This window comes from Mus musculus, chromosome 14 (assembly GCF_000001635.26).
Source record: "Mus musculus strain C57BL/6J chromosome 14, GRCm38.p6 C57BL/6J".
NCBI classification, from domain to species: domain Eukaryota; kingdom Metazoa; phylum Chordata; class Mammalia; order Rodentia; family Muridae; genus Mus; species Mus musculus.
Genome location: NC_000080.6, coordinates 12,478,724 through 12,492,342, shown reverse-complemented (window position 1 = coordinate 12,492,342; position 13,619 = coordinate 12,478,724). Strand labels below are relative to the sequence as shown.

Sequence of the window (13,619 nt, the reverse complement as noted above, 5' to 3'; positions counted from 1 at the left end):
AAGAAAAAAAAATCTGAGAAAATGTTCAGTTGTCTGAATTCCCATATAGAAAAATGTAACTGAAATGCGTGCCTCTGAGAGATACAGCTACAACTACTCAGACTTGATGATAAATACAGTCTGAAATCAAATGTAACTGTCAAAGATATTAAGAGATTTAAAAATGGATAATGTTTTGCATGACAATAAAATTTTGGCTAGATGCAAAAAAAAAATTTATGACCAATCAGAACCAGTGGAACTTAACCTGTGAGCAGTTTCACTATCTCACAAGAACACGATCCGGTTCTATGCTAACCCCGACCACCTTCCACTTGAGCATCTCCCCCCACCTCCAGCCCTGCACAGCAGGGCTTCTGTGGTCACAGCCATCATCATGCTTTTTGCCATTAAGGCAGACAGTTTCCTCCTGGTAGAGATTTGATTTGGTGGTGTCAGCATATGAGGTTCCCGTCACTTTACAACGTGTCTTCTTTCAGGCCTGATGGAATCGGAACTGTGACTGTTGAAGAAAAAGAACGCTTTGAAGAAATCAAAGAGAGACTCCGAGTTCTGCTGGAAAATCAAATTACACATTTCAGGTAAGAATTTAGGTTTAGGGGCCTACTGGGTTGAGAACAAAGCTGCACAAAAAGGCTTTGTTTCCCCAAAACTCTAAGTCTAGCAGAGACACATAAGATCATTAAAGCAAAATAGCTAAAGGAAGAGGAAGAAAACCAACCAGTTGGCTCCAGCTCTCATTTGCTACCTGACTTTGTGTTCTTTGTTTGTCTGGTGTTTGTTAAGGAAGAGTCTAAAATAGGCCAGGCTGTCCTCAAATTCTCTATGTACCCAAAGGTTATCTTGAAGTCATAATACTACAAACTCTACAACTTGAATACTGGGACTATAGGTGTGTACCAACACATACCAGATTTCATGCTGTGCTAGGAATTGAACACAGGACTTCAGAAACGCTAAGAAAGGCATTCTACCAACTGAGGTGTAATCCCAGCTCTGGATTTCAAATTCAAGAGTGCATTTTAGTTGCTTAAAGAACAAAGCTTTCGATGGACCATCTAGAGACTGCCATATCCAGGGATCCACCCCATAATCAGCTTCCAAATGCTGACACCATTGCATACACTAGCAAGATTTTGCTGAAAGGACCCAGATATAGCTGTCTCTTGTGAGACTATGCCGGGGCCTAGCAAACACAGAAGTGGATGCTCACAGTCAGCTAGTGGATGGATCACAGGGCTCCCAATGGAGGAGCTAGAGAAAGTACCCAAGGAGCTAAAGGGATCTGCAACCGTATAGGTGGAACGACATTATGAACTAACCAGTACCCCGGAGCTCTTGACTCTAGCTGCATATGTATCAAAAGATGGCCTAGTCGGCCATCACTGGAAAGAGAGGCCCATTGGACAGGCAAACTTTATATGCCCCAGTACAGGGGAACGCCAGGGCCAAAAAAATGGGAATGGGTGGGTAGGGAAGTGGGGGGGGGTATGGTGGACTTTTGGGATAGCATTGGAAATGTAATTGAGGAAAATACGTAATAAAAAATATTTTAAAAAAAGAAGAAGAACAAAGCTTTCCTCATGTGTTCTGACTGATAATTCATGTCATATAAAAAGTTGAAGAATCTTTAAGGTTCCTAGATAAAACAGTTTTTAAAATCCTACAATTTGAGTCAGAATGAATGTGGACAAAATTAATGGCATTCATAAATCATCCTTTCTCCCTTCCTACTAGCTGTACATAAAATAGTGGAAATTTAGGTGAGCCCTGTTGGGGCTTGGGATGGAAACTTGACATGCAGCAGCAGCAGCAGCAGCAGCAGCAGCAGATCACACACTGGACCTTCACACTATGCAATCCACTTCCCCTGTAGAGCATATGGCACGTTTCTAATACTATAATGTTGGCTTCACACATAGACTCTGAGGCAGTAACTCCAAGGGAGCAAGTGTGATCCTAATGGCTCCCATATACTAGTTACAGGGTTGGAGGCTGGAAAGGCACTGACTTTTGTTTTGAGTCTAAACAACTGTGTAAAACAGGTAACCCTCCAGTTAAACAATGGGCAAAATGGGGCTGGGGGAGATTCCAGAAAGTGCTCCTGGCTGCCCACTGTAGACTGAGTTTAAGCAGCCCATCCCATTCTCTACACTTTTGAGAAGTGTTTTGAAGGGCTCTTGGCCACCAGAGCCATTGATGGCACCTGTAGCAGTAAGTGACATGCTTCTGACTGTGCTACTGGAATTCTCCTTATGGAATAAGATTTGATGATGGTCCTTTAACTGACCATACATTATAGCAAAACGTATCACCAATAGAGGAAAAGATCCAGTAACAGTGAAAAAATCCTAAGCAAATTAGGCAGAGTCAGGAACTTATCCCAAATGCATGCCTGCTTCATGCTTCAACCCTTCAGGGACCTAAAGAAGTGTGTTTGCATTCCAGCTGGTTTAACTCCTAGTTTTCCATGCTGTCCCCTACTCTAACACATGAGGTCATGTTTTTGCTAACTAGTGTTTTCCCTCACAATGGAAATCCAAGCTGAGCTCTGTGTCACCACTCTCAATATTCTGTTCTGTTGCAGACATTTACAGAGTTCCTCTACAGTCATTATTCACACATATACATATATACGTTATATATACATATATGGTGTGAACTAGGATTAGCATAACACAGTGTGACAAAATAAAAAGCATTTTCCATTCCTCGGTATAAGTTGCTATAGGAATCAAACTGCAGCATGCTTTCTGTGAAAATGTAATGGTGTGGGCAACCTGAGCCTTGCATTTTTTCTAGGTACTGCTTTCCATTTGGTCGACCTGAAGGTGCTTTGAAAGCTACTCTCTCACTCTTGGAACGGGTAAGAATGAACGTGAGACAAGTAAAGGGACTTGCAAGTTATTACAATCAAACAGTACAGTTGGACGACCGAGTCAGTAATTTTCAAAGGGTTTGTTTACCACTCATGAAGTACCAGAATAAAAGTGAGGAAACTGCCAATATTTTGGAAGTTTTGTTTTCAGATTTCCAACTAGTTATATTCAAATGTCACTCGGGGCCCTTCTCTGATGCCTGCACAAGCTTTGTCACCGCAGCTGCTCTGTGGTTTTCTTTCTACCTACTGTTATCATATTAGTCAGCATTAATGGTTTTACACCTGAGGTCTTTGGAAAGCAGAAATGAGTAACACATTGATTTAGAACTTAATAGTCCCCTTTCCTTCTGCTTGAAGGTTTTGATGAAAGATATTGTCACTCCAGTACCACAAGAAGAGGTCAAAACTGTCATCCGTAAATGCCTAGAGCAGGCTGCTCTAGTCAACTACTCACGCCTATCTGAGTATGCCAAAATTGAAGGTAAGACTTCTATCTGTCACTTGTTTTGAATTTGTATTTTGATATGCCTCCCTGGGAAAATCTATCTCTTTTCTTAATGGACACCAGAAAACAGCGGTCCATCTGACTACGTTAGACTAAATATACTTCAACTGTGGAAAATGCCTTGGTCGTGGCCAAATAAATAGAAGAAATCTCAGAAGACAGCCTTTAGAGGAAAACCAACAATAAATGTGGGGCGTTATGTAGTAACCAGGATCCTTCTGAGAGTTTGTGTTGCCCTCAGATATTTTCTCTAAGGATGATGTTAACCTATGAAAGAGCTGGGATGCATTGTTACCTTCTTTAAGTAGAGAAAAAGGAAGCTGTCTGCTGTCTGTTGCCAGTAGTATTGGAAGTAAAACAAGAGTTGAAGAATGCAATATTCAGGTTCTATTTAACTCTTTCTGATGCCTTGGAAGTCTTTTGTCTTTAGGGAACATTTCAAATTTGGTGACAGCATAGTGTGGAGCCAGCTTCAGGGGCTCCAAGTTGACTCTGGACTTCTTTCTTGTTTCCAGGGATGTAGCAGGTGCATTGCTCCTGCCATCTCAAATGTCAGGGAAACAGACATTGATGACTACATAATTAGAAGGCACTTTGAGTAAATTCAAGAAGCTATGGTTCTTTAGGACCTATTCACTCTCAAAGGCATTAATCACTTTTCATTGTTACCCCTGTTGGCTGCTATAGGGTGATTTGAAAACCACACCCAACTTGACCAGAGGTGTAAGTGTATTCATGTGGAAGTTCTGTGTGCAAGACTTGATGTGTCCACACTCTGGAATCTCATGTTCTCTCACACACAAAACACATGACATCCAAATAAAGCAAGCAAAGGCACACTGTCCACCTTGGGCCATCAGTGAGGGGAACACCTGACTAGCATACACACGCCATCACATATACTGCCAATGTCCTGTTTCCTTAGAAAATTAGCTGACAATCATGTTAAATTCCCAATGTTCTGTACATTACATGTCTTCCTCCCCTCTCGATTTTGTCTGTGTGACAATGCAAATTGTGTACCAGTGGTAATGAGTTCATTGTTATGCATCGAGGGAGAAACACTTAAGAATTGGGCACTAGAAGGGTGTTTACCAACTCTAGATTTGGTAATAAGTGACAAAAAGAGAGGAACGAGAAGATCAATGATTAAAGGGCTTTATTAACAAATAATTGTTCCAGCATTCCCAGCCCAGGACATAATGGTTGGTTGGATTGGGTAAAGTCAACCATGTAATTACTAATCCGAAAGCCAGAGATGGGATAGGATCACGAAATGAAATGTTCAGTTTCCACAACTGCTGCCTCATGGGTCTTGGTCCAGCTATTACTAGTCTTTTGGTAAGATCTGCTCTCTTCTTTCAGATAAGTAAATTTAAAAAATAAATAAAAACAAAAAACAAAAAACTTTGCGATCTGTAAGTAAAAATGCATTCATTTCTGAAGTAGATCAGCTGGTCTGTAGTCTCCTTCTGTGCCTCAATTCTTCTTGGTTGTGTTAATTATCTTTTGCACTGTGACTTTTAGGTCTGGGGATTCTTTGAAGAAACCAATCTTTTTATTCCAACTCTCTTTTCAGAGAAGTACCTCATTCCACACTACTTGCTCTCTTCTGCTTTTCTCCTTCCTTGTCCGTGATTGGCTCAGCCACTTTTTGACACAACCTCTGCAAAAGTGGCTGAGACGCCAATTTCAAAGCATGCTGGGATTGTTAATTCAGACAACCCCACATTCTCTGGCTGCATGTGTCAGGTTTTCTTCCATGAACATAGTCCACTGTAGGCTGGGATATTGCAGCTTCAAAGATATTACTACCAGACAGCTTTCTTTGAAAAAGGCTCAGGTCCTACCCTCAGAAAAGAAATGCTTTTTTGTTTGTTTTTTTGTTTGTTTCTTTGTTTGTTTGTTTGTTTGTTTTTACACTTGAGCCTCTCTGAACATTATCCATCTGAGAATTTTGGAAAGAAGTTGTAGTAATATTGCTGGGAGACTATGTTTATGAAGAAATACCTCAAGAGCCTTAGATACTAAAGTCTGAAATCCTTAGTATCTTGGAGCCTTAAACCAATGAAATTCTGTTTCTCTCTACCCATGATGTTTTTTGGTCATTGTATTCTTGCCAACAACTCTAAAGAGATGTGTAAAATCATGGTCACAATCTCTCTCGTGGCTCATGGCATGCTGAATGGTTAATCCAGTAGTTCCCAAATTTCAAAACTCCTTTTTCTTTTATCCTGTGTTTACCCCAAAATACTCTGTGGCTATTTTCCCTTGGGCTAATGTAACGTTTTCCTCTAACCTATGACCTTGAACCTCTTTACCTCTGACCTAAGCCTCTTGCATGCCCAAATCCTCTTTTGTAGGGAAAAAGAGAGAAATGTATGAGCATCCTGTCTTCTGCTTGGCCTCCCAAGTGATGGATTTAACCATTCGTGAGTACCCACCCCCTCCTCGCCATGCTGCCTTCACTCTCTCTGTTCCATTATTTCAAGAAACTCAGATCCAAACCAACTCACTCTCCTTGCTTCAAGTTTTTTAGCATTGGCTTGTCTGTTGGTTCTGTCTGTGAAACCCAGTGTGAGAAGTCCAGTCACTTTGTATCAGCCTAAAACAGGTTAGACAATTAAGCCATTTGTTTGTGATAAACTCAGATTTGTCTGTAAGTTTTTTCAGTTACCCTGTCTGTGACCTGAATGCATTTTTACTTTGCTTGTGTGTAACCCTAATTTGTAAAGTACTTGTCACTGGTACACAATCAAAAGGTGTCAGCTAAGCTGGGGAGTGATGTACTAGGTGTCAGAAAAAGGACATTTGAGGCAAAGTCATGCCTTCTTTATCCATGTTTAACATGTCAAACTATAAAGGGTATGAGATCATGCAAGGTGGTCCATACTCTGAAAGCTAGTTCTTCTATGCTTCCTATCTATTCTCTCTCAAGCTGGGAAATTTTCCTCCTTCTCTCTGAAGAGCTGTATTTGCCCTTGTCCTCAAAGCTCTGCTAGAACACATGACTTAATTGTCATTCGAAGAGTTTGTGTATGTTTCATAGCTTGATTTCACATTAAACTTAATTTACTAATTTTCTATTTGTGCAGCCTTTTCCACATCTGTGAAGGAGCCCTTTTTTTGCTGGCCCCCAAACTTTGGGGCGGTGGGAAGCCAAGGGCAAGCTTTTCTGTCTGATATCATGTATCACGCATAAGTGGGGGGCATTTTGGTCCACTTGCTCATTAATCTTGCATATGTGTTCTTGTTTCTCCTTCTCTTCTCTCCTCGTTGTGCTCTCTCTTTCAAATAGAGAATCAAAAGGATGCAGGTGAACTGATTGTATATGCCTTATCAATTACCAGGACTGTCGAGTTATATTCAGTTGTTTTTTTGTTTTGTTTTGTTTTTTGTTTTCTGTTTTTGTTAAGTAGCTCCTTAAAGTATGCGCTCCCGGAGAGCAGTGTGGAGCCGCAGTAATACTTAAGGAGTTAATTTGTGCTGTCTAAATGCATCTCATGCCCACTCACTGTTGGTCTTCAGAGAGTGGCACTTCCGTAAAGGTGTAAGTTTGTTCCTTCAGGAACAGCGTTCTGGTTTGCTGCAGAACATCTTTTACCCTTGGCTTCAGGGTCTCACAATTTGGCCTCATGAGTGTATGGTGTTTTGTTTTGTAGTTTTAAAGACACTGAACCAAATGAATCTTCCCTTTCACTTTTTTTCTTTCTTTCTCCTTTCTTTCTTCTTTCTCTCTTACTTTCTTTCTTTCTTCTTTCTTCTTTTTTCTGTTTTCTGCCCTATGGAGAAGTTTGTGTTCTTTGGTGAGTGTTTATAGTCAAGAGGAAGCAATGGTGTCCATAGTGTGTGTGTGTGTGTGTGTGTGTGTGTGTGTGTGTGTGTGTGTGTGTGATAGGCAGAGGGACTAAGCAGGAGCTCTTGTGAGAAAGTTCTCTGACTTTAGAAATTTTCTTCTTGTTTCCTCTCAGGTCTTCTGAGCCTATTTAGATGAGAGCTCTGAAATGAAATATTAATGAATGTATAATGTGTCTTAAAGAGTTAAAAGATTCCATAAGGATTTCTCATTTAGACCCACACAGCAGTTGAACATATTTCAGAACAATTCAGAGAGCATTTCTAATGTGTTCCAAGCACCAGGTTAGCAATAAATATTCCAAGACTCAAAACTATGCTCAAGACATATGTACTCCCAAATAGAGAAGGTACTCATCCATCCATCCATCCATCCACCCACCCACCAGGCAAGGACTTGGCAGAGGCTACCTTGAAGCAAGTGCAGTGTGAAGAGCCAGGAAGTATCCAAATGAGGAAAAACAACTATTAGCATCACGAAACATGAATGCATATGTGTAAATTTCAAATTCAATACATCTAAATCCCCACTGGTTATGTGTCAGAGGAATATGACATTGTTAGAAAGCTAAAAACACATTCAAGATATTGGGTTTCATTTGCACATTGGAAGAGATACATTGGAATCAGTTCATGGAAGCTAGAGATTTGGGGACATAGCCTACACAGAGCAAAATATACAAATGTAACAAACTACACAGCTGATAAAAATAATATTCTTAGATAAGATGTTCATGACATGAGTTTCATCAACTAGGTGTGGTTTTGTATGCATTTAACGTATTTAATCTTCAGAAACCTTATGTAGCTCCTCCCATTTTACAGATGAACAAACAAAGATTAGAGAAACACAAATGATGAACAAACACATCGATCTAGAAGCCTACACAGAGACCACATGCCTATCTACTCAGTTCAACATGGCTGTAAAACAGTGTCAGATTGCAAGGCGAGACATTCAGTACAAGAGCTGTGGCCTGGACACGCCATAAAGACAGAGATCTGGCTAGAAATGGTGGCACACTCCTGTAATCCTGGTATTCAGGAGGTGGAGACAGTAGCCCAACTGGGACCAGAGTGACTTTAAGGCAAAAAGCACCATTGCAGCAAGACCCTGACTTTAACAAAGAAAGAAGTTATGACTCTGTCCTGGTACAAAGTCCCTTACCCAGGAATCTCTGTGACTTTTATATTCATATAGATTTTTCAAAGGATAATTCCAACACATATTATCTCTGCAGGTGACAGCCATTGAAGGTTCCTTAAGCAAAATTAAAGATTCTCTCCAGAATAACCATATTAGAGTTGTAAAGAAAGTCTGAAGTCCAGGAATAGAGTAAAACTGAACTTTAAATATAATATGAAAGCGAAGATGAATATGAATCTTGGGATACTTGAGCCCTCTTCTAAGGAAAGCAGGTCTCACTGTCTTCTTCCCTGGCCTTTAAATATTCTTATTTCTGTTATGATTACCCTACCTTTTCAATTTTCCTAGGGAATAAGATAGATAGATAGATAGATAGATAGATAGATAGATAGATAGATAGATAGATAGATAGATAGACAGATGATATTACAGACAGGCAGGTGGCAGGTGGTGGCAAGGAGTTGTCAGGGTTAAGAGTGCAAATTGGAATGCGGTAAATAAGATGCTAGAAGTAGATTACAGAGATCTCCTGGTGTGTTTGCTCAAAGCATTCTGGGAGAGTCTACAAGACTCTGACCATGGCTTCCTAGCTGACTTCATGCTTTCTATCTTGTGACCATATTAGAAATTAAATGTTCAGCTTAGTTACGGTATCAAAAGAAAAATAGAAATTCAAAAGATTTCAAAAGTCTATTAAAGAAAATCTGTGATCCTATCAAAGAATTCTATTATTTTAAACATTCCCATTAAACTGTCACATATTCTAAACCAAACAAACACTGGGGAATTCAATATTATCATTGCTGTTTTGCCTCCACTCTTGGAATGCCTGCATAATTTTCAGAGCATCATAATGATTCCACTAGACATTTAAATAAAACTTTTTCTTTTAAATGTACCAAGGATTTGCAAAGCTTTGTACAGATAATCTTTTAGATGGGGATAAATATAATAATAGGTAAGTGGAAAGAAGGAAGAAGAAAAAAGACAGGAAGAAAAATAGACACAAACAAGAAGAAAGGAGAGGAAAGAAGGGAGGGAGGAAAGAAGGAAGGGACATAAATAGCTAGATAGTTACATGTATGAATAGTGAGTAGATGGATAAGCGGGGAAAATGCATTATTTTTGCCTGGACACTGGGATGAGAACTATATGAATGATTCAACTGGATCTTTACCTTAAACTCATAAACATGCCCTCACTGTTGCTCCATTTATAGCTCAGGAAGCTATGTTTCATAAGGTTGAGTGGCTTTCTCAAGCAGTACTTGGCTTCATGTCTAAGCAAGTGCAAGTGATATGTTTTGTCTCCTTTTACTATGCAGACCACAAGAAATCCTGGGCACTTGGACACTATCCATTCAGTGAGGAGGGAAGAGGCACCTATAGAGGCACCTATAGCTTTAGTATGGGAAGAATACAAAATAGCAGACAAGTGTCATGCAGGGTCAGACAGTTGCCAAATCCTTACATTGTGAATTCTTATGGCAGTTTTTGTAGATATTTTTCCTCTTTGGTTGACAGAAGCCTTTTAGAGCAGCTCAAATCCAAGAAAGATACCTGGGAAAATAGTAAAGTACTTTATGTACACATGTAAGAGCCTAATTCCAGATCCCCCAGAATCCATGTAAAAAGCTACACATAGTAACATAATTTCACAGTAGGGGAGGTGGAAACATTCACATCATTGTCTTGCTGGCCAGCCAGCCTAGCCTCTTCAATGAGTTGCAAGCCACTAAGAGACCCCATCTCAAAAATGAAGGCAGAAAAGACCAAGGAATGACACCAAGGTTGACTTCAAGGCTCCTCTTTTTTTTTTTAAATACACTGTAGCTGTCTTCAGACACTCCAGAAGAGGGAGTCAGATCTTGTTACGGATGGTTGTGAGCCACCATGTGGTTGCTGGGATTTGAACTCTGGACCTTCGGAAGAGCAGTCAGGTGTTCTTACCCACTGAGCCATCTCACCAGCCCAAGGCTCCTCTTTTTCTCTCTTCCTCCTCCCCTCCCTACCTCCCTCCCTCTTACACACATGCACACACACACACACACACACACACACACACACACACACACACACTCTTACTTCACATAAGGACTTCTAGAGTGTGTTCCGTAATTCCGTGCTTCTGCAATATCCAGTTTAGTTTCCCACTGATCTGTGAATTATTAAAAGAGAAAAAAACAGCCAAGATTACAGTCTCACCAGACCACTGTGCAAAGCCAGTGGCCTCCAGTCTCCTCACAAGGAGCAAGTAAGGGTGAATCCTATTGTCCAAGGATCCATGCTGTTGTAGAGTGATGAGTATCTCTTGCTTCATGTCTTATACATTAGTTGTTAAATGTCTCTCTTCCCATCTCTCTTGTTTCAATGATGCCTAAATAAACCAGTTTCTAAGTCCCAATTATTCTATGAGTAGCTCTTCATTTATACTATACAAACAGTAAGGAAGACAAGGACAAACACATTTATTTCCCAGATTGTTATCAAAGGGGATTTTGAAGGAAGAGAGGATATACTAAAGTATGTTGTGAAGCAATGGGCATAAAGCCATCTTTCCTACCAGAAAAAAAGCCATTATCAGTAGTAACTGATCTTCACTGAAAGTTTAAAACATGCTTAGTGGCTACATGGAGATCTCGCTTAGCTCTCTTAAGAATTCTAGGAGATAAATGTTTTATTGCCATATTTCATTGACTCTAAATTTAGGCCATTGATCATAAGGTATAGTATTAATTAAAGAAGAAGAATATAGTATTGGTATCAGTCAACTGATGACATGCCATCAAATGTAGTGATTTGATCACTACAAAGTAAGTTCAATCCTCAAATGCATCAAATGCATCCAGATTTCTGAAACAGTCCATGTGTTTTGTGCACTGAGATAAGAAATTGGTCGTTTGTTCATAGAAATATTTTTCATTATGAGCTTTAGCCTTTGATGTGTGTCCCATCTCTCAAGCCCTGTTCATAGAAATCTTAAAGCAGAAAGTTGCTGGGCAATATGCTCAGAATTAAACTGGGCAGGTACAGCTATGATCCAGACTTAATCTGGAGTCTTTCTAGTGCCCACAGCTCACGGTTTCTGTTTCTGCATCACGAAGAGCTTGTGATGTATGAGCAATAAAATTGAAAGATCACAAAGTAGCTTCTCAAAGAAAAAATAAAAATATAGGAAATTATTAGGTAAGCCTGAACCTCATTTGACAAACAAGAAATCAAGTCCTGGAGAAAAGCACTTAGATTTCAAACAAATGAAATGGTCATCTTCAAGTCTGATGTCCCAGGCACTCGCTTTCCTTTCACTTGAGAGGAAGGCACTGTCCACAGTCCATTGATGAGCCTACACTTCCAACCCTGCTGATGCTATCCTACAGCCAAGTATTTGAGTCACAGGATAGCAGATCTCAGAAAACACTGGCTAGAACCAATCTGAACACTCATTCAAGGTAGACATTAAATCCCATGTTGATATTATGTCTCTTTGATGACTAAGATGTCACTTTCATTTTCTGGTGGAAATGCTAATCATAGTTACTCTCTCAGAAGATAACTTTTAAAAAGTACAGGAGATTCCAGAAAGCTAGCTCAACCAGTAAAGGGCTTGACTTATATGCATGAGAATGTAAGTTCAATCCTCAGAGCTTCCATTTAAAACTAATGGCATAGTGACACATTCTTATAATCCCAGCACTAGAAAAGCAGGGACAGATGGATCCCCAGGGCTTGTCTAAACAGCCAACCTAGCCTTTTTGACAAGTTTCAGGCTAACAAGAGAACCTATCTCAAAGAAAATAAAAGATAAATGGCACTTCTAAGGAATGACACCAAGGCTGATTTCTGGCCTCCACATGAATGCAAACATGCACATGCGCGCGCGCGCGCACACACACACACACACACACACACACACATGCACACACACAATAGCCCCACACAATTTCCAAATAAGGATTTTAGCACTGCTTCATAGTAACCACTCGTTGTTATACAGAGAACTACATATGTATATCTATTAACTTATTTATTATTATTTAAAGGGCTATGCATCTAAATCCCAGCCTTCCTTGTGCTTTCAGCAATGGAACGTAAAAACAGTGTTGCATAAAACTATCAAAATGAATCCCTGGGAATCTTGTTGAAATGTGATTGTGGTTGAGGAAGTGCAGGCAGAGCCTAGGAATCTATATTTCTAGTGAGTGCCCTAGCAAAGCTACAGCTACTAATCCAGGAATTATTCTTCACATGGGTATTTAGAAGAAATTATATTTTAGTCAAAATTCTAAATAAGAATAACAACCTAGTCTAAAGTTAACTAAACCCACAATTTCAATTCTGTGAGCTATCTATGAAGTTCCATGAGCTATGCCAGGTACCAGGGAACTATGCAGTAATCAATAGTAAAAACCAGTTCCCATCCTAAAGGAAGCTATCACTAAGTAAAGAACGTGGGAGTGGATCAAGCGAGTGAAGTCCATTGACTACAGTAAAGAGGAGATTCAAGATGCTATAAGAATATAGCTCTACAGGAGTGTGCCCAGGCCAGAGTCTACGATGCATCACAGAGTCAGGGTAAGCAGCAGAGGAGGACATCATGGAGTACAGAGCTGAAACCCCATAAACTGACTTGGGGGTGTGTGTCTGGCTTTGTTGCAGTGTTTCATCTATTAATGAAGTCCCCCTCCCCCATTCTCCAAGATGCTGTCCAAGAAAGTTGTGACTATATACAAAGATTCTAAAAGGGCCTTAACAAGTCCTTAATAGTACCACTAAGTCCATGGTCTTCCTATAGCAAGTAAATATTTGTGAAATAAGAAGTAAGAAAAAGAAACTTTTGCCAGTGTATATGGAAAAACTTTGAAGGAAATAGCCTTAGAGATGAAGATGTTGAGTATATTTCTTACATCTAAATAGGGACAGAAAGCTTTAACATAAGTTGTGGTGGTATGAGTCTGAAGAGAGACACGGCCACAAGGCTTTTATCCTAGCTGCCAACACTAGAAGAAACAGTTTCCCTCTCTAAGCAACCATGTGAAATTTTAAAGGAGTTTCTCAGTGGCTCATCATAGGTCATATAGAATAGAGACAGTCATGTCTCCAAAGGAAAAAAATGGGGAAAATGATTCATGATATACATGTCAATCTTTGTTAACATACTGGTTAGGACATGGAATCCTCTGAAGAGGGTTAAATGGAGATTCAAGGGATCCACTATATGTAATGAGCACTGCC

At 39.9% G+C, this 13,619-nt stretch overlaps 1 protein-coding gene across 37 annotated transcripts in view; it reads left to right on the top strand.

Annotated features, from left to right (window-relative positions):
- Cadps (Ca2+-dependent secretion activator) overlaps positions 1-13,619 on the top strand; it is a 450,780-nt gene that overhangs the window by 330,997 nt on the left and 106,164 nt on the right. For 14 of the 37 annotated variants that reach the window (XR_003950862.1, XR_003950860.1, XR_001781126.2 and 11 more), the window contains 5 exons: positions 480-581; positions 2,803-2,866; positions 3,239-3,362; positions 5,750-5,818; positions 6,685-6,702. Coding sequence is in view for 31 of the 37 variants with exons in the window: in NM_001359921.1 (NP_001346850.1) it covers positions 480-581; positions 2,803-2,866; positions 3,239-3,362; positions 5,750-5,818; positions 6,685-6,702 (377 nt within the window). In the remaining 6 variants the exon portion in view is untranslated. Of the gene's footprint in view, positions 1-479; positions 582-2,802; positions 2,867-3,238; positions 3,363-4,073; positions 5,819-5,917; positions 6,471-6,684; positions 6,703-13,619 lie in introns of those variants that run through there. The other 23 variants (XM_006518048.3, NM_001359920.1, XM_006518044.4 and 20 more) reach the window with 7 other exon arrangements.